Here is a 26,614-nt window from a genome sequence, read left to right on the forward strand (position 1 = left end):
AGATGAGAGAGGGCGAGGGACTACGAAGTCAAGATGAGAGAGGGCGAGGGACTACTAAGTCAAGATGAGAGAGGGCGAGGGACTACGAAGTCAAGATGAGAGAGGGCGAGGGACTACCAAGTCAAGATGAGAGAGGGCGAGGGACTACCAAGTCAAGATGAGAGAGGGCGAGGGACTACTAAGTCAAGATGAGAGAGGGCGAGGGACTACTAAGTCAAGATGAGAGAGGGCGAGGGACTACGAAGTCAAGATGAGAGAGGGCGAGGGACTACCAAGTCAAGATGAGAGAGGGCGAGGGACTACGAAGTCAAGATGAGAGAGGGCGAGGGACTACGAAGTCAAGATGAGAGAGGGCGAGGGACTACGAAGTCAAGATGAGAGAGGGCGAGGGACTACTTAGTCAAGATGAGAGAGGACGAGGGACTACTTAGTCAAGATGAGAGAGGACGAGGGAGTACTAAGTCAAGATGAGAGAGGACGAGGGAGTACTAAGTCAAGATGAGAGAGGGCGAGGGACTACGAAGTCAAGATGAGAGAGGGCGAGGGACTACAAAGTCAAGATGAGAGAGGGCGAGGGACTACGAAGTCAAGATGAGAGAGGACGAGGGACTACTAAGTCAAGATGAGAGAGGACGAGGGACTACTAAGTCAAGATGAGAGAGGGCGAGGGACTACGAAGTCAAGATGAGAGAGGACGAGGGACTACTAAGTCAAGATGAGAGAGGGCGAGGGACTACTAAGTCAAGATGAGAGAGGGCGAGGGACTACGAAGTCAAGATGAGAGAGGACGAGGGACTACTAAGTCAAGATGAGAGAGGGCGAGGGACTACTAAGTCAAGATGAGAGAGGGCGAGGGACTACTAAGTCAAGATGAGAGAGGTATTCTGACTGGCTCTGAGTACTTGCTCCAGTTCACGTCTGCCGCCAGACCAATGCCACTGAGCAGAGACTAAGTTTGTGGTGAAAAGCTTGCATGTATTTGCTACAGTAGGTAAATGTTCAGTCATGATGTTGTACAGACCAATGCCACTGAGCAGAGACTAAGTTTGTGGTCCAAAGACTAAGTTTGTGGTGAAAAGACTAAGTTTGTGGTGAAAAGCTTGCATGTATTTGCTGAATGTTCAGTCATGATGTCATACAGGTGAAAGTCCAATTACAATATGCTGGAAAGTCCATTCATGCTGAAGTCATAGAGAAGTTTCTAAAGCACAAAAAATAGGACTAAAGTGGTTTCATTTGCACTTTCATTTTAATGTTAGTTTTGTTAAACATTTTTATTGTTACCATAACATAATTTTATGAAAAAAAGATTATTTGAGTCCCTTCAGTTTATTTGGTTAGTACTAATTTTTCTAATCAGCCTGACCTAAGCCTAAAGTTTGTGTTTAATAATCTTTGTGATGAGCACATTTGTATTATCATTTAACAAGGTCATCAGCTGTTAGGAGGTTTGATATCATTGTTGAGTGTCATCCAAATCAGGAGTAAGATGACTAATTCAGTGTTAATATTGGAGTGGGCCCCGGGCCCCTCTGTAGTGGAAAATTTGTGTCCCCGGTTGGAAAAGGTTAAGAAGCAATATTGGACTAAACATAACTTGGAATCAGAACAAAGTGTAAGGTTGGAACTCCTATTTGAAATGTTGTCATGGAAATACACAGGAAGAAGAAGAAATGACATTCTAGAGAACCTTTAAAGGAGTAGAAGAAGAAATTACATTCTAGATAACCTTTAAAGGAGTAGAAGAAGAAATGACATTCTAGAGAACCTTTAAAGGAGTAGAAGAAGAAATGACATTCTAGAGAACCTTTAAAGGAGTAGAAGAAGAAATGACATTCTAGATAACCTTTAAAGGAGTAGAAGAAGAAATGACATTCTAGATAACCTTTAAAGGAGTAGAAGAAGAAATGACATTCTAGAGAACCTTTTAAAGGAGTAGAAGAAGAAATGACATTCTAGAGAACCTTTAAAGGAGTAGAAGAAGAAATGACATTCTAGAGAACCTTTAAAGGAGTAGAAGAAGAAATGACATTCTAGAGAACCTTTAAAGGAGTAGAAGAAGAAATGACATTCTAGATAACCTTTAAAGGAGTAGAAGAAGAAATGACATTCTAGATAACCTTTAAAGGAGTAGAAGAAGAAATGACATTCTAGAGAACCTTTTAAAGGAGTAGAAGAAGAAATGACATTCTAGAGAACCTTTTAAAGGAGTAGAAGAAGAAATGACATTCTAGAGAACCTTTAAAGGAGTAGAAGAAGAAATGACATTCTAGAGAACCTTTAAAGTAGTAGAAGAAGAAATGACATTCTAGATAACCTTTAAAGGAGTAGAAGAAGAAATGACATTCTAGATAACCTTTAAAGGAGTAGAAGAAGAAATGACATTCTAGAGAACCTTTTAAAGGAGTAGAAGAAGAAATGACATTCTAGAGAACCTTTTAAAGGAGTAGAAGAAGAAATGACATTCTAGAGAACCTTTAAAGGAGTAGAAGAAGAAATGACATTCTAGAGAACCTTTAAAGGAGTAGAAGAAGAAATGACATTCTAGAGAACCTTTAAAGGAGTAGAAGAAGAAATGACATTCTAGAGAACCTTTAAAGGAGTAGAAGAAGAAATGACATTCTAGAGAACCTTTTAAAGGAGTAGAAGAAGAAATGACATTCTAGAGAACCTTTAAAGGAGTAGAAGAAGAAATGACATTCTAGAGAACCTTTAAAGGAGTAGAAGAAGAAATGACATTCTAGAGAACCTTTAAAGGAGTAGAAGAAGAAATGACATTCTAGAGAACCTTTAAAGGAGTAGAAGAAGAAATGACATTCTAGAGAACCTTTAAAGAAGTAGAAGAAGAAATGACATTCTAGAGAACCTTTAAAGGAGTAGAAGAAGAACTGACATTCTAGAGAACCTTTAAAGAAGTAGAAGAAGAAATGACATTCTAGAGAACCTTTAAAGGAGTAGAAGAATAAATGACATTCTAGAGAACCTTTAAAGAAGTAGAAGAAGAAATGACATTCTAGAGAACCTTTAAAGAAGTAGAAGACATAAATGTAGAATTAGAGGTGACATTCTAGATAACCTTCAGCATTTGACGTTCAGAGTTCATGGAAGTGGTGAACAACTTTGAGAGCTTCCGGAAGCGATGGCTGCATGCGGAGTTGGAGATGAAGAAGTACAAGGAGCTGCTGGTCAAGTCGGATGTGGCTAAAGCTGCTCTGGAGGTCAAACTGAAACACGCCCGCAACCAGCTGGACGTGGAAATGAAGAAGCGCTACAAGATGGAGGGCGACTACCATTACCTGGCAAGGAACTTTCTTTCTTCACCCAACTCAGCTGCTGGAATCTTTGCTTCCAAAAAACACCTGAACCTTGCTCTGTGCTGACTTTATCTGTCAGCGCTGAGATGAATGCTTTTATTTTGACAGCAGCGGCAGATGCAGCTCATGTGCGACATCCTGGTTCACGACAGCAAATCCAGCGCGTGTTTGAACGAGGAGCAGAAATCTCTTCTGGCCACCTTCGACCACAAAGGACCCAACGTGACTCTGCAGCGCAGCAGCAAGCGGTGACTTGACCAGGGTGGGACCCTTTCAAAGTAAAAGTTGCATAAATGAACTCTTTCTGCTTCAGATTGTCTGCGATCGATGAGTCGTCCTTCTTGTCGCACTCCGACATCAGCTACGACCGGACAGATGACGACATGGTAAAGTTGTGATCGCACACTTCTTCAGGTCACTAAGCTGGTCTTCTTGGACTTTTTAGGACCTGGACTCTACTGTCATCAAACCTCTGCGCTCGCGTGCGCGAGAGAGGAGGGTAATCTAACCTTCCCGCTGACCGGCTTGACACCAAACAGGAAGTTGTCAAACAATTCCAAATGTTTCTCTGCTTCTAGCGCACGTCCATGAATGTCAGCCTTGCCGCTCCCGTAGGAAGACTCGGGCGAGGCGGCAATATTTCTGCCGAGCTCCTGGAGTCCAAAACTGTGGGGAAGGTAGGAAACCAAAATATGAGGACTATAACTGTTGCAACAACTGTACATATCTACATACATATACACACACATATATCGTCAATATGTATGTGGGTGAAACTAATATATGAGGACTATAACTGTTGCAACAACTGTACATATCTACATACATATACACACACATATATCGTCAATATGTATGTGGGTGGAACTAATATATGAGGACAATAACTGTTGCAACAACTGTACATATCTACATACATATACACACATATATTGTCAATATGTATGTGGGTGGAACTAATATATGAGGACAATAACTGTTGCAACAACTGTACATATCTACATACATATACACACACATATATCGTCAATATGTATGTGGGTGGAACTAATATATGAGGACAATAACTGTTGCAACAACTGTACATATCTACATACATATACACACATATATTGTCAATATGTATGTGGGTGAAACTAATATATGAGGACAATAACTGTTGCAACAACTGTACATATCTACATACATATACACACATATATTGTCAATATGTATGTGGGTGGAACTAATATATGAGGACAATAACTGTTGCAACAACTGTACATATCTACATACATATACACACATATATTGTCAATATGTATGTGGGTGGAACTAATATATGAGGACAATAACTGTTGCAACAACTGTACATATACACACATATATCGTCAATATGTATGTGGGTGGAACTAATATATGAGGACAATAACTGTTGCAACAACTGTACATATCTACATACATATACACACATATATTGTCAATATGTATGTGGGTGAAACTAATATATGAGGACAATAACTGTTGCAACAACTGTACATATCTACATACATATACACACACATATATCGTCAATATGTATGTGGGTGGAACTAATATATGAGGACAATAACTGTTGCAACAACTGTACATATCTACATACATATACACACATATATTGTCAATATGTATGTGGGTGGAACTAATATATGAGGACAATAACTGTTGCAACAACTATACATATCTACATACATATACACACATATATTGTCAATATGTATGTGGGTGGAACTAATATATGAGGACAATAACTGTTGCAACAACTGTACATATCTACATACATATACACACATATACTGTCAATATGTATGTGGGTGGAACTAATATATGAGGACAATAACTGTTGCAACAACTGTACATATCTACATACATATACACACATATATTGTCAATATGTATGTGGGTGAAACTAATATATGAGGACAATAACTGTTGCAACAACTGTACATATCTACATACATATACACACATATATTGTCAATATGTATGTGGGTGAAACTAATATGAGGACAATAACTGTTGCAACAACTGTACATATACACACATATATCGTCAATATGTATGTGGGTGGAACTAATATATGAGGACAATAACTGTTGCAACAACTGTACATATCTACATACATATACACACATATATTGTCAATATGTATGTGGGTGAAACTAATATGAGGACAATAACTGTTGCAACAACTGTACATATACACACATATATCGTCAATATGTATGTGGGTGGAACTAATATATGAGGACAATAACTGTTGCAACAACTGTACATATCTACATACATATACACACATATATTGTCAATATGTATGTGGGTGAAACTAATATATGAGGACAATAACTGTTGCAACAACTGTACATATCTACATACATATACACACATATATTGTCAATATGTATGTGGGTGGAACTAATATATGAGGACAATAACTGTTGCAACAACTGTACATATCTACATACATATACACACATATATTGTCAATATGTATGTGGGTGGAACTAATATATGAGGACAATAACTGTTGCAACAACTGTACATATCTACATACATATACACACATATATTGTCAATATGTATGTGGGTGGAACTAATATGAGGACAATAACTGTTGCAACAACTGTACATATACACACATATATCGTCAATATGTATGTGGGTGGAACTAATATATGAGGACAATAACTGTTGCAACAACTATACATATCTACATACATATACACACATATATCGTCAATATGTATGTGGGTGGAACTAATATATGAGGACAATAACTGTTGCAACAACTGTACATATCTACATACATATACACACATATATTGTCAATATGTATGTGGGTGAAACTAATATGAGGACAATAACTGTTGCAACAACTGTACATATACACACATATATCGTCAATATGTATGTGGGTGGAACTAATATATGAGGACAATAACTGTTGCAACAACTATACATATCTACATACATATACACACATATATCGTCAATATGTATGTGGGTGGAACTAATATATGAGGACAATAACTGTTGCAACAACTGTACATATCTACATACATATACACACATATATTGTCAATATGTATGTGGGTGAAACTAATATATGAGGACAATAACTGTTGCAACAACTGTACATATCTACATACATATACACACATATATTGTCAATATGTATGTGGGTGGAACTAATATATGAGGACAATAACTGTTGCAACAACTGTACATATCTACATACATATACACACATATATTGTCAATATGTATGTGGGTGGAACTAATATATGAGGACAATAACTGTTGCAACAACTGTACATATCTACATACATATACACACATATACTGTCAATATGTATGTGGGTGAAACTAATATATGAGGACAATAACTGTTGCAACAACTGTACATATCTACATACATATACACACATATATTGTCAATATGTATGTGGGTGAAACTAATATATGAGGACAATAACTGTTGCAACAACTGTACATATACACACATATATCGTCAATATGTATGTGGGTGGAACTAATATATGAGGACAATAACTGTTGCAACAACTGTACATATCTACATACATATACACACACATATATCGTCAATATGTATGTGGGTGGAACTAATATATGAGGACAATAACTGTTGCAACAACTGTACATATCTACATACATATACACACATATATCGTCAATATGTATGTGGGTGAAACTAATATATGAGGACAATAACTGTTGCAACAACTGTACATATACACACATATATCGTCAATATGTATGTGGGTGAAACTAATATATGAGGACAATAACTGTTGCAACAACTGTACATATCTACATACATATACACACATATATTGTCAATATGTATGTGGGTGAAACTAATATGAGGACAATAACTGTTGCAACAACTGTACATATCTACATACATATACACACATATATCGTCAATATGTATGTGGGTGGAACTAATATATGAGGACAATAACTGTTGCAACAACTGTACATATCTACATACATATACACACATATATTGTCAATATGTATGTGGGTGAAACTAATATATGAGGACAATAACTGTTGCAACAACTGTACATATCTACATACATATACACACATATACTGTCAATATGTATGTGGGTGAAACTAATATATGAGGACAATAACTGTTGCAACAACTGTACATATCTACATACATATACACACATATATCGTCAATATGTATGTGGGTGGAACTAATATATGAGGACAATAACTGTTGCAACAACTATACATATCTACATACATATACACACATATATTGTCAATATGTATGTGGGTGAAACTAATATATGAGGACAATAACTGTTGCAACAACTATACATATCTACATACATATACACACATATATTGTCAATATGTATGTGGGTGGAACTAATATATGAGGACAATAACTGTTGCAACAACTGTACATATCTACATACATATACACACATATATTGTCAATATGTATGTGGGTGAAACTAATATATGAGGACAATAACTGTTGCAACAACTGTACATATCTACATACATATACACACATATATTGTCAATATGTATGTGGGTGAAACTAATATGAGGACAATAACTGTTGCAACAACTGTACATATCTACATACATATACACACATATATTGTCAATATGTATGTGGGTGAAACTAATATATGAGGACAATAACTGTTGCAACAACTGTACATATCTACATACATATACACACATATATTGTCAATATGTATGTGGGTGGAACCAATATATGAGGACAATAACTGTTGCAACAACTGTACATATCTACATACATATACACACATATACTGTCAATATGTATGTGGGTGAAACTAATATATGAGGACAATAACTGTTGCAACAACTGTACATATCTACATACATATACACACATATATTGTCAATATGTATGTGGGTGGAACCAATATATGAGGACAATAACTGTTGCAACAACTGTACATATCTACATACATATACACACATATATCGTCAATATGTATGTGGGTGAAACTAATATATGAGGACAATAACTGTTGCAACAACTATACATATCTACATACATATACACACATATATTGTCAATATGTATGTGGGTGGAACTAATATATGAGGACAATAACTGTTGCAACAACTGTACATATCTACATACATATACACACATATATTGTCAATATGTATGTGGGTGGAACTAATATATGAGGACAATAACTGTTGCAACAACTGTACATATCTACATACATATACACACATATATTGTCAATATGTATGTGGGTGAAACTAATATATGAGGACAATAACTGTTGCAACAACTGTACATATCTACATACATATACACACATATATTGTCAATATGTATGTGGGTGGAACTAATATATGAGGACAATAACTGTTGCAACAACTATACATATCTACATACATATACACACATATATTGTCAATATGTATGTGGGTGGAACTAATATATGAGGACAATAACTGTTGCAACAACTGTACATATCTACATACATATACACACATATATCGTCAATATGTATGTGGGTGAAACTAATATATGAGGACAATAACTGTTGCAACAACTATACATATCTACATACATATACACACATATATTGTCAATATGTATGTGGGTGGAACTAATATATGAGGACAATAACTGTTGCAACAACTGTACATATCTACATACATATACACACATATATTGTCAATATGTATGTGGGTGGAACTAATATATGAGGACAATAACTGTTGCAACAACTGTACATATCTACATACATATACACACATATATTGTCAATATGTATGTGGGTGAAACTAATATATGAGGACAATAACTGTTGCAACAACTATACATATCTACATACATATACACACATATATTGTCAATATGTATGTGGGTGGAACTAATATATGAGGACAATAACTGTTGCAACAACTGTACATATCTACATACATATACACACATATATTGTCAATATGTATGTGGGTGAAACTAATATATGAGGACAATAACTGTTGCAACAACTGTACATATCTACATACATATACACACATATATTGTCAATATGTATGTGGGTGAAACTAATATGAGGACAATAACTGTTGCAACAACTGTACATATCTACATACATATACACACATATACTGTCAATATGTATGTGGGTGAAACTAATATATGAGGACAATAACTGTTGCAACAACTGTACATATCTACATACATATACACACATATATTGTCAATATGTATGTGGGTGAAACTAATATATGAGGACAATAACTGTTGCAACAACTGTACATATCTACATACATATACACACATATATTGTCAATATGTATGTGGGTGAAACTAATATATGAGGACAATAACTGTTTCAACAACTGTACATATCTACATACATATACACACATATATTGTCAATATGTATGTGGGTGAAACTAATATATGAGGACAATAACTGTTGCAACAACTGTACATATCTACATACATATACACACATATATTGTCAATATGTATGTGGGTGGAACTAATATATGAGGACAATAACTGTTGCAACAACTGTACATATACACACATATATTGTCAATATGTATGTGGGTGAAACTAATATATGAGGACAATAACTGTTGCAACAACTGTACATATCTACATACATATACACACATATATTGTCAATATGTATGTGGGTGAAAAGCAAACCATTCGAAAATGGTGCAAACGTTATTTCATGTTTCAATTGAACTTGAAATGTGAAAGTAATTAGTGACAAAGTCATGAGAAAGTTTTTATTTGTCATCATTTGCATCACATTTTCAAAGTGTTGATGAGCTGAAATGGTCATTTGTTAGTTGTGATGCTGTGTCAGTTGGACTTTGCCGGAAGAAAGGGAACATGCTTTATCAGTATCATCCCTCAAAGCTCACTTCCAAAAGCTGTGCCCTACAAAACGTCTTCCTTATTTCTGACGTCCTCATTTTCATTTCTAAAAACTTTGGAGTCTTTTTGACACTCCGCTCTTCAACGACTGATCAATTTAAAAGTACTATTGATTTTACTTTCATTTTAGTTTTCAGTATCAAATGGTTGAAGTCGGTCAAAAAGTTTGTGTATTCTAAGCAAATGAAGCACTTCAAATCTTTAGCGTTGGACTAAAAAGAAAGTTTCTTTGTTGCAAGTGGATCTATTGTCCTCCATGTTCTGCAGAGGTGTACTTATCACAAATGCTACTATTTAGTCACGTTTTCTTCTTCCTAAAAGAAACCAAACATTTGTTTTACAACAGTCCTTGACTTGATCCTCCTAAAGCAGCGGGTGCTTGCAAGCAGTGGAAGTAAACCTTTGAAAATGTTTGGAACTCAGGAGGTGGAGACCATGGTCAGGGCGTCGGTGCAGATCCCCGAGACTGGTGGTCAGGTTCCCTTGGCGGTCGGCGTCCTGCAGGAGGAAGCAGGCGGTTCCACGCAGGAGACTGCTGGAGGTTTGACAACATGGGCATTAAAAAACATGAACCCACAATAAAGCGAGGCAAAGTGCCTTGCTCAATGGCCACATGTTTTTGTTGATGATCCACAGAGCAAACGTCCGTGTGTGACCAAGTGCAGATGAGAAAACACCTCTTCCTCTCTAAGACGGTGAGTTCTCTTGGCCGGATCCCAACTTCCTGTTTCCTCAGCAGCTCCTTCCTCCCTCAGGTGATCCGCCCTGAGATGTGTCTGCCTTGCGGAAAAAGAATCCGCTTTGGCAAGATGGCGCTCAAGTGCAGAAAGTGCCGCACCGTCGCTCATCCCGAGTGCAAGGAGATGTGTGCTGAAAGCTGCCCTGACAGCGCGGCGCCAACAGGAAGTGCTCAAATGGTGAGCTCTTCTCCCTCAATGAGCGCCTGGCGAAGGCTGATCTTCTTCTCTCCCGACCAGGACTCGCTGGAGGCTTCGGCTCCTCCGAGTCATCCCAGGGTTCCTGCGCTGGTCATGGAGTGTGTGCGAGAGATCGAGAGGCGGGGCTTACAGGAGGTGAGCTCAGTGCCTCTGCTCAGCCTATGGGAGAGTCCAGACTGTCCTGTGCTTGCAGCGAGGACTCTACAGAGTTCCTGGTGGCGAGCGGCAGGTGAAGGAGTTGCGGGATCGCTTCCTGGCTGGAAAAACTCCGCTTCAGCTGGGGAAGGTTTCAGATATCCATGTGGTTTGTGGCGTCCTCAAAGATTTCCTGAGGAAGCTCAAAGAACCGCTGGTCACCTTCCGGCTCCATCGCAACTTCATGGAAGCTTCTGGTACGCTATTGGCCACGACCGCGCCATGATGTCATAACTTCAACCTGCTTCTTGTCAGAGATGAGCGACCAGCATCACTCGTCGGCCGCCATGTTTCAGGCCGTCGCTGAGCTGCCCAAGTCCAACCGAGACACGCTGGCCTTCCTCATGCTTCATTTCCACAAGTCAGTTCTTACACACTCTCCCCTTGTAAATATCATGTGCGTGTTTACTTCTGTGTGATATCATGTGCGATACAAGCAGTCCAGCCGCGTGTATGTGTGATATCATGTGCGACACAAGCAGTCCAGCAGCGTGTTTACTTCTGTGTGATATCATGTGCAATACAAGCAGTCCTGCAGCTTGTTTACTTGTGTGTGTGATATCATGTGCGATACAAGCAGTCCAGCAGGGTGTTTACTTCTGTGTGATATCATGTGCAATACAAGCAGTCCAGCAGCGTGTTTACTTGTGTGTGATATCATGTGCAATACAAGCAGTCCAGCAGCTTGTTTACTTGTGTGTGATATCATGTGCAATACAAGCAGTCCAGCAGCATGTTTACTTGTGTGTGATATCATGTGCAATACAAGCAGTCCAGCAGCGTGTTTACTTGTGTGTGATATCATGTGCAATACAAGCAGTCCAGCAGCTTGTTTACTTATGTGTGATATCATGTGCAATACAAGCAGTCCAGCAGCATGTTTACTTGTGTGTGATATCATGTGCAATACAAGCAGTCCAGCAGCATGTTTACTTGTGTGTGATATCATGTGCAATACAAGCAGGCCTGCAGAATGTTTGTGTGTGATATCATGTGCAATACAAGCAGTCAGCAGCTTGTTTACTTATGTGTGATATCATGTGCAATACAAGCAGTCCAGCAGCATGTTTACTTGTGTGATATCATGTGCGATACAAGCAGTCCAGCAGCTTGTTTACTTATGTGTGATATCATGTGCAATACAAGCAGTCCAGCAGCATGTTTACTTGTGTGATATCATGTGCGATACAAGCAGGCCTGCAGAATGTTAATGTATGTGATATCATGTGCAATACAAGCAGAGTGTTTACTTGTGTGTGTGATATCATGTTAAAGTAGCAATGATAGTCACACACACATTAGGTGTGGCGGAATTATTCTCTGCATTTGACCATCACCCTTGATCACCCCCTGGGAGGTGAGGGGAGCAGTGGGCAGTAGCGGTGGCCGCGCCCGGTGCGATACAAGCAGAGTGTTTACTTGTGCAAAAGTGGACAGACAGTTAAAATGTCCTCCAATAAACACACCATTTCTTCCATTTGACTGAAGTCATTTACAAGATGTAAACATGCTAGAGGAGCTAGCAGCTAGCACACAATAGCAGAATAATAAAAGGTGTCAACACAAACTAGTATCAAATAATTGTAGTTACATATTACTCACATACACTAGTGTATTAGAAAGTATCCCGTAACAAATGTGTCCGCATCATTCAAGTTGAATAAGTTGAACTTGATGAATTATTGTGACCACTAGGTGTCACCAAAGAACAATTACTACTCCACTTCAACTGAAAGACAGCATATACAGACAGTTAGTAATACATAGTTGAGTATTTTTCATGTTCTGTGTTTGACTCTTTTCACATTCCACACTCCTAAGTAACACAGCTGATATGAGAAGTCACCAAGACAATTTGATAGTAGTTTAGACAAGTAATCAGGATTTTTAGGAAAGGAACTCCTTCTTGAAACAGGAAGTCATCCTTGACTACTTCCTGTCCCTGTATTCAGGAGAGGAATACTTCAGTCCACAAAGCTTCTTACTTTCACTTTCAGGGTGATGCAGAGTCCTCCGTGTCAGATGGACCACAATAATCTGTCTCGGGTGTTTGGACCCACTCTGGTGGGACACGGCATGTCTGAACCCTCGCCGTCGACCATCTTGCAGGACACAAACGTGCAGCCCAAGGTCGGCGTCTTTTGGCCTGGACTCTTGTCTCCCTTCTTGACTCTTTGCTTGTTCAGGTCATCTGTCGCTTGTTGTCGCTCCCAGAAGACTACTGGAGGCGGGTCCTGAGTGTCCAGACTAAAACCCCGAACCTTGCCCAAGGTACGCTTTCAATTCTTCATGGTCTCCTTCCAACGCCTGCTAACAGGAAGTGTGTCTTCAGCTCGCTTCTTCAAGCCGCTAACGTCTCCTGAGCTGAAGAGCTACCAGGCCCTGGGCTCCAATCCGGGTCGCATCAAAAACTTGGCCAGTGCTTTCAGCAAGTAAGACGCTTGATGATGATGATGTCATCTTCCTGATCACTCACGTTGTGATGATGTCATCTTCCTGATCACTCACGTTGTGATGATGTCATCTTCCTGATCACTCACGTTGTGATGATGTCATCTTCCTGATCACTCACGTTATGATGATGTCATCTTCCTGATCACTCACGTTATGATGATGTCATCTTACTGATCACTCACGTTATGATGATGTCATCTTACTGATCACTCACGTTATGATGATGTCATCTTCCTGATCACTCACGTTGTGATGATGTCATCTTCCTGATCACTCACGTTATGATGATGTCATCTTCCTGATCACTCACATTATGTCATCTTACTGATCACTCACGTTATGATGATGTCATCTTCCTGATCACTCACGTTATGTCATCTTCCTGATCACTCACATTATGATGATGTCATCTTCCTGATCACTCACGTTATGATGATGTCATCTTCCTGATCACTCACGTTGTTATGTCATCTTCCTGATCACTCACATTATGATGTCATCTTACTGATCACTCACGTTAGGATGATGTCATCTTCCTGATCACTCACGTTATGATTTCATCTTCCTGATCACTCACGTTATGATGATGTCATCTTCCTGATCACTCACGTTATGATTTCATCTTCCTGATCACTCACGTTATGATGATGTCATCTTCCTGATCACTCACGTTATGATTTCATCTTCCTGATCACTCACGTTATGATGATTTCATCTTACTGATCACTCACGTTGTTATGTCATCTTCCTGATCACTCACATTATGATGATGTCATCTTCCTGATCACTCAAGTTATGATGTCATCTTCCTGATCACTCACGTTGTTACGTCATCTTCCTGATCACTCACATTATGATGTCATCTTCCTGATCACTCACGTTGTTACGTCATCTTCTTGATCACTCCCGTTATGATGATGTCATCTTCCTGATCATTCACGTTATGTCATCTTCCTGATCACTCACATTATGATGATGTCATCTTCCTGATCACTCACGTTATGATGATGTCATCTTCCTGATCACTCACGTTGTTATGTCATCTTCCTGATCACTCACATTATGATGTCATCTTACTGATCACTCACGTTATGATGATGTCATCTTCCTGATCACTCACGTTATGATGATGTCATCTTCCTGATCACTCACGTTATGATGATTTCATCTTCCTGATCACTCACGTTATGATGATGTCATCTTCCTGATCACTCACGTTATGATGATTTCATCTTCCTGATCACTCACGTTATGATGATTTCATCTTCCTGATCACTCGCGTTATGATGATGTCATCTTCCTGATCACTCACGTTATGATGATTTCATCTTACTGATCACTCACATTATGATGTCATCTTCCTGATCACTCAAGTTATGATGTCATCTTCCTGATCACTCACGTTGTTACGTCATCTTCCTGATCACTCACATTATGATGTCATCTTCTTGATCACTCCCGTTATGATGATGTCATCTTCCTGATCATTCACGTTATGTCATCTTCCTGATCACTCACGTTATGATGATGTCATCTTCCTGATCACTCACGTTATGATGATTTCATCTTCCTGATCACTCACGTTATGATGATGTCATCTTCCTGATCACTCACGTTATGATGATTTCATCTTCCTGATCACTCACGTTATGATGATGTCATCTTCCTGATCACTCACGTTATGATGATTTCATCTTCCTGATCACTCACGTTATGATGATTTCATCTTCCTGATCACTCACGTTATGATGATGTCATCTTCCTGATCACTCGCGTTATGATGATGTCATCTTCCTGATCACTCACGTTATGATGTCATCTTCCTGATCACTCACATTATGATGTCATCTTCCTGATCACTCACGTTGTTACGTCATCTTCCTGATCACTCACATTATGATGTCATCTTCTTGATCACTCCCGTTATGATGATGTCATCTTCCTGATCATTCACGTTATGTCATCTTCCTGATCACTCACATTATGATGATGTCATCTTCCTGATCACTCACGTTATGATGTCATCTTCCTGATCACTCACGTTGTTATGTCATCTTCCTGATCACTCACATTATGATGTCATCTTACTGATCACTCACGTTATGATGTCATCTTCCTGATCACTCACGTTATGATGATTTCATCTTCCTGATCGCTCACGTTATGATGATGTCATCTTACTGATCACTCACGTTATGATGATGTCATCTTACTGATCACTCACGTTATGATGATTTCATCTTACTGATCACTCACATTATGATGATGTCATCTTCCTGATCACTCACGTTGTTACGTCATCTTCCTGATCACTCACATTATGATGTCATCTTACTGATCACTCACGTTATGATGATGTCATCTTCCTGATCACTCACGTTGTTATGTCATCTTCCTGATCACTCACATTATGATGTCATCTTACTGATCACTCACGTTATGATGTCATCTTCCTGATCACTCACGTTATGATGATTTCATCTTCCTGATCACTCACGTTATGATGATGTCATCTTACTGATCACTCACGTTATGATGATTTCATCTTCCTGATCACTCACGTTATGATGATGTCATCTTACTGATCACTCACGTTATGATGATTTCATCTTACTGATCACTCACATTATGATGATGTCATCTTCCTGATCACTCAAGTTATGATGATGTCATCTTCCTGATCACTCACGTTGTTACGTCATCTTCCTGATCACTCACATTATGATGTCATCTTACTGATCACTCACGTTATGATGATGTCATCTTCTTGATCACTCCCGTTATGATGATGTCATCTTCCTGATCACTCCCGTTATGATGATGTCATCTTACTGATCACTCACGTTATTATGTCATCTTACTGATCACTCACATTATGATGATGTCATCTTCCTGATCACTCACGTTATGATGTCATCTTCCTGATCCCTCACGTTATGATGATGTCATCTTCCTGATCACTCACGTTATGATGATGTCATCTTACTGATCACTCACGTTGTTATGTCATCTTCTTGATCACTCACGTTATGATGATGTCATTTCTTGATCACTCACGTTATGATGATGTCATCTTCCTGATCACTCACGTTATGATGATGTCATCTTCTTGATCACTCACGTTATGATGTCATCTTCCTGATCACTCACGTTATGATGATGTCATCTTCTTGATCACTCACGTTATGATGATGTCATCTTCTTGATCACTCACGTTATGATGATGTCATCTTCCTGATCACTCACGTTATGATGATGTCATCTTCTTGATCACTCACGTTATGATGTCATCTTCCTGATCACTCACGTTATGATGATGTCATCTTCTTGATCACTCACGTTATGATGATGTCATCTTCCTGATCACTCACGTTATGATGATGTCATCTTCCTGATCACTCACGTTGTTTCCTTGACCAGCGTGCGAACTGAGCCGGGGAAGAAGTTCTTCACGTCGCCCAGCTGACACTTTTACTTAAGGAAACACAACTGAATAAAAGATGAAACCTGCAATTTAAAAAAAGAATGTTTTTTGCTTGCTCAGCTGCTGGAAGGTTCAAATGAAAAATAGCAAGAAGATTTGTGGATTGGAATTGTATTCAGAATGAAATCATTTGTTCATTTCTGTTCTGTAGGCTGAAATGTTTTAGATAATGTTGCAATTGAATCTTTTCTGAAACAAGTTGTTACGCTTCTGTAGTTTTATACAGTGTTATGCAGAGGTGTACTTATAACCATCCTGGATTCATAGTCTCGGGCGAGGGGGAGAGTACTAGAACCTTTTCTTTCAAAGAGGTTTCTTAAAGGGGACATCATTTTCAGAAGGTGGAACCAAAAGTTGATCAATGATAGGAGGTGGAGTGAGTCTTTGGAAGGTCAAAGGTCAACACAAACAAGACTGACTGACACTTCATTTGACTCTGTTTCAGTCTTTTATTTTGAAGCATCCTTAGGTTACAAAACAAGTGCATGAAGTTGTGCAAAACGTAACATGACAACAACACCAGTTTGGAGCGTCAGTCACAAACTTGGTACCATGAAAGAAGAAGACGCTCTGCATTATATGGAAAACATCATCTTTTAGTCTTTCAACTGTCATTATTTCCAAAGTTGTCAGTTGTCTTCACGTCAAAGTGAAAGTATGGCTTAAGCAGTGCAAAAGGTCAACATTTGAAATCATTTGCACATAAACATTTTGTTTTCGCCTTAAAGGAGAACTGCACTTTTCAATGTTTTCTATCCTTATGTAAGACCAGAACACGTTTTTATTTTGTTATGCATTCCAAATGGTAAAGTACAGCAAGTATGGGATGGCTAACAATATTGCACCCACAAAACTCTCTAAAAAGTGCCAACAATGTTCCATTTACATGTTGTGACATGAACATGAACAAGTATTAGCGATATTTTAGCAGCGCCATCATCATAGCATATGCTGCTATATTGACATACTGAGCTGCTGCATGGCCTCTGAGTTGGTGAAAGTTCATTCTAGATGATAAATCATGTCTCTTACCTGGATAGTAGAAGGTTGTGGACATAAACCTACAAGTTGGTCAACTTTGACATCCAACTTACACCCGGACGTGGCCAGAAAGACAGGAAAATATGCTATTTTTTAACCCTTTGTGAGGATGATGATGAGTTGTTAATGTAAAGGGGAAGTTATAAAAATGCCATTAGTCTTTATCCCAGTGAGAGCAGACATTGTACAGTAAGTGATTGTTTTATTATATTGGTAGTTTGTATATGTACGTTGTGATTTCGTCAAAAGTTAATACGCCGACGTGTGCTTAAAATGATCAAAATATGTAAACATTACATGTTATTATGAATGTTACTACATGACATATATACTTACATCATGTATATATTACATGTTATTATGAATGTTACTACATGACATATATACTTACATCATGTATATATTACGTTATTATGAATGTTACTATATGACATATATACTTACATCATGTATATATTACATGTTATTATGAATGTTACTACATGACATATATACTTACATCATGTATATATTACATGTTATTATGAATGTTACTACATGACATATATACTTACATCGTGTATATATTACATGTTATTATGAATGTTACTATATGACATATATACTTACATCATGTATATATTACATGTTATTATGAATGTTACTACATGACATATATACGTACATCATGTATATATTACATGTTATTATGAATGTTACTACATGACATATATACTTACATCATGTATATATTACATGTTATTATGAATGTTACTACATGACATATATACTTACATCATGTATATATTACATGTTATTATGAATGTTACTACATGACATATATACTTACATCGTGTATATATTACATGTTATTATGAATGTTACTATATGACATATATACTTACATCATGTATATATTACATGTTATTATGAATGTTACTACATGACATATATACGTACATCATGTATATATTACATGTTATTATGAATGTTACTACATGACATATATACTTACATCATGTATATATTACATGTTATTATGAATGTTACTATATGACATATATACTTACATCATGTATATATTACATGTTATTATGAATGTTACTACATGACATATATACTTACATCATGTATATATTACATATGAATGTTACTACATGACATATATACTTACATCATGTATATATTACATGTTATTATGAATGTTACTACATGACATATATACTTACATCATGTATATATTACATATGAATGTTACTACATGACATATATACTTACATCATGTATATATTACATATGAATGTTATTACATATATACTTACAGCGTGTATATAACATCTTGATGGAAGTTTTTGAATGTTTTTAGAGTGCTTTATGGCAGGAATAGATCAAATCTCATTGCCTCCATTGTTAGCTCACTCTTGCTAGCGTTTATTAACAAGTTAGAATGCATAAACAAGAAAAAGGTGAGTTCATTGGGATTGTGTATGATGGACAACCTTCCCCCAAAAGTGCTTGCAGTTCCTCCCCCTCACAGGCAGATGTTGATCTGCTTGGCGAGCTCTCGGTCCAGGTCGTGAATAAGACTGTCAAAGTCCTTCAGGCTGAGTCGGCAGCTAAACGGAGCATCAAAATCCAAGACGTCCTCCACAAAGAGAGCGCTGCTTCCCGTTGGAAACCAACCGGCGTGTTCCTCCTGGCGTTCACCACCTGCCCAGCACAACATCCTTTTAGACTGAAAACACTACAAGTGCAGGATGGGTTAGTCAGACAAGGAATATAAAACTAAGTTCCTGATGAACATGAATCCTAATCTGAAGAAGTACTTCTTCACTGCGTAAAAGTTGTTTTTATTGTTATTAAGACTTCAAGGACTGAGAAAAAAGTTCACCTTCATCACTTTCACTTCCTGCCACCTCATCGTAATCAGCGTCCTGTCCTGACACAACTTCTTGCCCGCAGACGCTCCAGTCGCCAGCGTAGCGGTTGATTGGCGGTGGACTGTCCAGGCGTGGGCCCCGGCGTGACACCACCATGTCCTCAGGAACAGGATGCAGGAGGGTGAGAGGAGGAACATCTTGGCTGTTGTCTGCCGAGACTTGCTTGGATGGCACTGAGGAAGAAAACATCAGGACCAGTTAAGAAGGAAAAGCCCGCCCACATCTCACCTGGCCATAGCTGCAGCAGGTAGTGCAAGGCCTCAATGTGGAGTTTGAAGTCCACCAAGTCCTGTCCGTGACACTTCAGCCCTCCCTTCCAGGCCTCCTGCTTAAGGAGCACCGGGCCAAAGCAGACAGCCAGGTTTTGGGGCGTCATCCTGTTGGACGCGCTAAAGTTGGCCACCAGGCTGAGGTGGTCCAGCAGGTGAGACAAAGTGGCCTACAAGGGAGCAATCACACAAGATGATGAGCCTCAGTGGGACTTTGACTGCTTAGTCGTGGTTCTCACCCTCTCCGGGGCTGGCAGACAGGACAGAAGTGCTACCGTGTTGTGGGCTAGGTGGAGGTCAGGGCTCGCAGGTGGGGGTCGTAGGGTCATGGCTTCCTTGACCACCTCATACAAAGTGGAGGTGATGAGCGGGGATGGCAGCTCCCGCAGGTAGTCTTTCAGGATGCCTGTCCACAAAGCAGCAACTAAGTCCTGTTAAGGTAAATGAGACATCTGCCCCTTGCATGTGAAAAGTGCTTGACAATAATCAGATGAAAGACTTACACACAGACTTTGGACTATGATGTCATGAAACCTTCATCCCACGTTTTGGAAAATAAACGCTGAGATAGGCTCCAGCACCCCCCGCAACCCCAAAAGGGACAAGCGGTAGAACATGGATGGATGGACATTGACAGCAATGGAGTTATTCCATACTCTTATTTTCATCACATTATTTTGTAAGCCCTTCTGGTTCCTCTTCACCTAGGCAACGTCTGACCAGGGACCAGATGATGTTCCTAATTGGTCACCTGGACTCTTAAGCAATGTTTGCAGCCTCGTTCTTCGGACTTACACGTTATGGCTGGAGTGACCCCCCTCTCCCTCTTGTTGCCTATTTTATTCTCTATGCCGGACCACGGTCTCACTGATTGAGACCTGGTGGAGCGAGGACACAGGCTGCGCAGGTGTGCACTCACCTGTGAGAACATTGACGTCAGGATAGAGATCCTCACAGAGACAGACGGCTGACGTGTTCCTCTCAAACCAATCCCTCAGCTCCTTTTTCACCGCAGCAGAACCACAAAGTCTGTACAGACCCACGACCTGGCAGCAGTTCCAAGAGAGGAAACTTTGGACTTCCATTCATTCCAGTTCTGAAGGCAAGACTACCTTCAGTCCTCTGCGTTCGATCTCGGCCACGGTCTTCTGGATGAGCAAAGGAACTGCAGAGGCAGAACCTTCTTCCTCCACCAGATGCCGCAGTTCCACCCCAAACACTTTAGAGGGCACTGTTGAGGTTCTGTCCGACTGTGAACAAGATCTGGGTCAATGAGAGTCCACGACGGGCTTGTTGTTTTTCTCAGGGATGGCTGCCATTCACATTTCAAGCCATACCGTACCAATTCCCAGTACCGGCACCTAACACTACACATTTTCATATTCATGCTTTTAAGTCATTGCTTTCAAAATGTCCAGTTGTTATATTTTCACATTTTCAGTCTCATTGGCAAGCATTACATGAAGTTCAAATGACAGTCCAAGACACTAGATGTGTAGTTCAAGGTGTGTTGCGCCCTGAAAAGTCTTAATACACCAAGTATTGTACTTATTACACAGCAGCTGTTTGATTGTAACATGCATATTAGAAGACATTTAGAGGTGTTGAAATCGCAAATGCTAATTAGTAGCATGTCAATGGCAAAGTACTGTGTGAAGTACTACCTGCACGTCATGTACTGTGTGAAGTACTACCTGCATGCCATGTACTCTGTGAAGTACTACCTGCACGTCATGTACTGTGTGAAGTACTACCTGCACGTCATGTACTGTGTGAAGTACAACCTGCACGTCATGTACTGTGTGAAGTACTACCTGCACGTCATGTACTGTGTGAAGTACTACCTGCACGTCATGTACTCTGTGAAGTACTACCTGCACGTCATGTACTGTGTGAAGTACTACCTGCACGTCATGTACTGTGTGAAGTACTACCTGCATGCCATGTACTCTGTGAAGTACTACCTGCACGTCATGTACTGTGTGAAGTACAACCTGCACGTCATGTACTGTGTGAAGTACTACCTGCACGTCATGTACTGTGTGAAGTACAACCTGCACGTCATGTACTGTGTGAAGTACTACCTGCACGCCATGTACTCTGTGAAGTACTACCTGCACGTCATGTACTGTGTGAAGTACAACCTGCACGTCATGTACTGTGTGAAGTACTACCTGCACGTCATGTACTGTGTGAAGTACTACCTGCACGTCATGTACTCTGTGAAGTACTACCTGCACGTCATGTACTGTGTGAAGTACAACCTGCACGTCATGTACTGTGTGAAGTACTACCTGCACGTCATGTACTGTGTGAAGTACTACCTGCACGTCATGTACTGTGTGAAGTACTACCTGCACGTCATGTACTGTGTGAAGTACTACCTGCACGTCATGTACTGTGTGAAGTACTACCTGCACGCCATGTACTCTGTGAAGTACTACCTGCACGTCATGTACTGTGTGAAGTACAACCTGCACGTCATGTACTGTGTGAAGTACTACCTGCACGTCATGTACTGTGTGAAGTACTACCTGCACGTCATGTACTGTGTGAAGTACTACCTGCACGCCATGTACTCTGTGAAGTACTACCTGCACGTCATGTACTGTGTGAAGTACAACCTGCACGTCATGTACTGTGTGAAGTACTACCTGCACGTCATGTACTGTGTGAAGTACTACCTGCATGCCATGTACTCTGTGAAGTACTACCTGCACGTCATGTACTGTGTGAAGTACAACCTGCACGTCATGTACTGTGTGAAGTACTACCTGCACGTCATGTACTGTGTGAAGTACTACCTGCACGTCATGTACTGTGTGAAGTACTACCTGCACGTCATGTACTGTGTGAAGTACTACCTGCACGTCATGTACTGTGTGAAGTACTACCTGCACGCCATGTACTCTGTGAAGTACTACCTGCACGTCATGTACTGTGTGAAGTACAACCTGCACGTCATGTACTGTGTGAAGTACTACCTGCACGTCATGTACTGTGTGAAGTACTACCTGCACGTCATGTACTGTGTGAAGTACTACCTGCACGTCATGTACTGTGTGAAGTACTACCTGCACGTCATGTACTGTGTGAAGTACTACCTGCACGTCATGTACTGTGTGAAGTACTACCTGCATGCCATGTACTCTGTGAAGTACTACCTGCACGTCATGTACTGTGTGAAGTACAACCTGCACGTCATGTACTGTGTGAAGTACTACCTGCACGTCATGTACTGTGTGAAGTACTACCTGCACGTCATGTACTGTGTGAAGTACTACCTGCACGTCATGTACTGTGTGAAGTACTACCTGCACGTCATGTACTGTGTGAAGTACTACCTGCACGTCATGTACTGTGTGAAGTACTACCTGCACGCCATGTACTGTGTGAAGTACTACCTGCACGCCATGTACTCTGTGAAGTACTACCTGCACGTCATGTACTGTGTGAAGTACTACCTGCATGCCATGTACTCTGTGAAGTACTACCTGCACGTCATGTACTGTGTGAAGTACTACCTGCACGTCATGTACTGTGTGAAGTACTACCTGCACGCCATGTACTGTGTGAAGTACTACCTGCACGTCATGTACTGTGTGAAGTACTACCTGCACGCCATGTACTCTGTGAAGTACTACCTGCACGTCATGTACTGTGTGAAGTACTACCTGCATGCCATGTACTCTGTGAAGTACTACCTGCACGTCATGTACTGTGTGAAGTACAACCTGCACGTCATGTACTGTGTGAAGTACTACCTGCACGTCATGTACTGTGTGAAGTACTACCTGCACGTCATGTACTGTGTGAAGTACTACCTGCACGTCATGTACTGTGTGAAGTACTACCTGCATGCCATGTACTGTGTGAAGTACTACCTGCACGTCATGTACTGTGTGAAGTACTACCTGCACGTCATGTACTGTGTGAAGTACTACCTGCACGTCATGTACTGTGTGAAGTACTACCTGCATGCCATGTACTCTGTGAAGTACTACCTGCACGTCATGTACTGTGTGAAGTACTACCTGCACGTCATGTACTGTGTGAAGTACAACCTGCACGTCATGTACTGTGTGAAGTACTACCTGCACGTCATGTACTGTGTGAAGTACTACCTGCACGTCATGTACTGTGTGAAGTACTACCTGCACGTCATGTACTGTGTGAAGTACTACCTGCACGTCATGTACTGTGAAGTACTACCTGCACGTCATGTACTGTGTGAAGTACTACCTGCACGTCATGTACTGTGTGAAGTACTACCTGCACGTCATGTACTGTGTGAAGTACTACCTGCATGCCATGTACTCTGTGAAGTACTACCTGCACGTCATGTACTGTGTGAAGTACAACCTGCACGTCATGTACTGTGTGAAGTACTACCTGCACGTCATGTACTGTGTGAAGTACTACCTGCACGTCATGTACTGTGTGAAGTACTACCTGCACGTCATGTACTGTGTGAAGTACTACCTGCACGTCATGTACTGTGTGAAGTACTACCTGCACGCCATGTACTCTGTGAAGTACTACCTGCACGTCATGTACTGTGTGAAGTACAACCTGCACGTCATGTACTGTGTGAAGTACTACCTGCACGTCATGTACTGTGTGAAGTACTACCTGCACGTCATGTACTGTGTGAAGTACTACCTGCACGTCATGTACTGTGTGAAGTACTACCTGCACGCATGTACTCTGTGAAGTACTACCTGCACGTCATGTACTGTGTGAAGTACTACCTGCACGTCATGTACTGTGTGAAGTACTACCTGCACGTCATGTACTGTGTGAAGTACTACCTGCACGTCATGTACTGTGTGAAGTACTACCTGCACGTCATGTACTGTGTGAAGTACTACCTGCACGTCATGTACTGTGTGAAGTACTACCTGCACGTCATGTACTGTGTGAAGTACTACCTGCACGTCATGTACTGTGTGAAGTACTACCTGCACGTCATGTACTGTGTGAAGTACTACCTGCACGTCATGTACTGTGTGAAGTACTACCTGCACGTCATGTACTGTGTGAAGTACTACCTGCACGTCATGTACTGTGTGAAGTACTACCTGCACGTCATGTACTGTGTGAAGTACTACCTGCACGTCATGTACTGTGTGAAGTACTACCTGCACGTCATGTACTGTGTGAAGTACTACCTGCACGTCATGTACTGTGTGAAGTACTACCTGCACGTCATGTACTGTGTGAAGTACTACCTGCACGTCATGTACTGTGTGAAGTACTACCTGCACGTCATGTACTGTGTGAAGTACTACCTGCACGTCATGTACTGTGTGAAGTACTACCTGCACGTCATGTACTGTGTGAAGTACTACCTGCACGTCATGTACTGTGTGAAGTACTACCTGCACGTCATGTACTGTGTGAAGTACTACCTGCACGTCATGTACTGTGTGAAGTACTACCTGCACGTCATGTACTGTGTGAAGTACTACCTGCACGTCATGTACTGTGTGAAGTACTACCTGCACGTCATGTACTGTGTGAAGTACTACCTGCACGTCATGTACTGTGTGAAGTACTACCTGCACGTCATGTACTGTGTGAAGTACTACCTGCACGTCATGTACTGTGTGAAGTACTACCTGCACGTCATGTACTGTGTGAAGTACTACCTGCACGTCATGTACTGTGTGAAGTACTACCTGCACGTCATGTACTGTGTGAAGTACTACCTGCACGTCATGTACTGTGTGAAGTACTACCTGCACGTCATGTACTGTGTGAAGTACTACCTGCACGTCATGTACTGTGTGAAGTACTACCTGCACGTCATGTACTGTGTGAAGTACTACCTGCACGTCATGTACTGTGTGAAGTACTACCTGCACGTCATGTACTGTGTGAAGTACTACCTGCACGTCATGTACTGTGTGAAGTACTACCTGCACGTCATGTACTGTGTGAAGTACTACCTGCACGTCATGTACTGTGTGAAGTACTACCTGCACGCCATGTACTCTGTGAAGTACTACCTGCACGTCATGTACTGTG

The 26,614-nt window shown here is 40.3% G+C and overlaps 2 protein-coding genes across 6 annotated transcripts in view; one reads left to right on the forward strand and one right to left on the reverse strand.

The window, feature by feature from the left end:
* The window catches only part of si:ch1073-416j23.1 (rac GTPase-activating protein 1), a 35,219-nt gene extending 17,822 nt beyond the window's left edge, over window positions 1–17,397 (forward strand). For 3 of the 5 annotated variants that reach the window (XM_062031836.1, XM_062031837.1, XM_062031841.1), the window contains 14 exons: window positions 3,097–3,299; window positions 3,423–3,562; window positions 3,628–3,700; window positions 3,760–3,813; window positions 3,893–3,991; window positions 10,708–10,825; window positions 10,921–10,979; window positions 11,040–11,357; window positions 11,416–11,614; window positions 11,673–11,778; window positions 13,415–13,547; window positions 13,604–13,688; window positions 13,750–13,849; window positions 17,292–17,397. In XM_062031836.1, the coding sequence (XP_061887820.1) occupies window positions 3,097–3,299; window positions 3,423–3,562; window positions 3,628–3,700; window positions 3,760–3,813; window positions 3,893–3,991; window positions 10,708–10,825; window positions 10,921–10,979; window positions 11,040–11,357; window positions 11,416–11,614; window positions 11,673–11,778; window positions 13,415–13,547; window positions 13,604–13,688; window positions 13,750–13,849; window positions 17,292–17,337 (1,733 nt within the window). In that variant the 3' untranslated portion in view covers window positions 17,338–17,397. The remainder of the gene's footprint in view (window positions 1–3,096; window positions 3,300–3,422; window positions 3,563–3,627; window positions 3,701–3,759; window positions 3,814–3,892; window positions 3,992–10,707; window positions 10,826–10,920; window positions 10,980–11,039; window positions 11,358–11,415; window positions 11,615–11,672; window positions 11,779–13,414; window positions 13,548–13,603; window positions 13,689–13,749; window positions 13,850–17,291) is intronic. The other 2 variants (XM_062031840.1, XM_062031838.1) reach the window with 2 other exon arrangements.
* A 1,892-nt stretch (window positions 17,398–19,289) lies between these two features.
* Window positions 19,290–22,289, reverse strand: LOC133638983 (rho GTPase-activating protein SYDE1). The gene is made up of 7 exons (XM_062032036.1): window positions 22,279–22,289; window positions 21,697–21,847; window positions 21,504–21,630; window positions 20,824–20,990; window positions 20,544–20,754; window positions 20,267–20,488; window positions 19,290–20,085 (listed from the first exon to the last, which is right to left on the reverse strand). The coding sequence occupies exons 1-7, from the start codon at window positions 22,287–22,289 to the stop codon at window positions 19,907–19,909; spliced, it is 1,068 nt and encodes a 355-aa protein (XP_061888020.1). The 3' UTR covers window positions 19,290–19,906.
* Window positions 22,290–26,614: the final 4,325 nt, after the last annotated feature.

This window comes from Entelurus aequoreus, linkage group LG21 (genome assembly GCF_033978785.1).
Source record: "Entelurus aequoreus isolate RoL-2023_Sb linkage group LG21, RoL_Eaeq_v1.1, whole genome shotgun sequence".
In the NCBI taxonomy this organism is placed as follows: Eukaryota; Metazoa; Chordata; class Actinopteri; order Syngnathiformes; family Syngnathidae; genus Entelurus; species Entelurus aequoreus.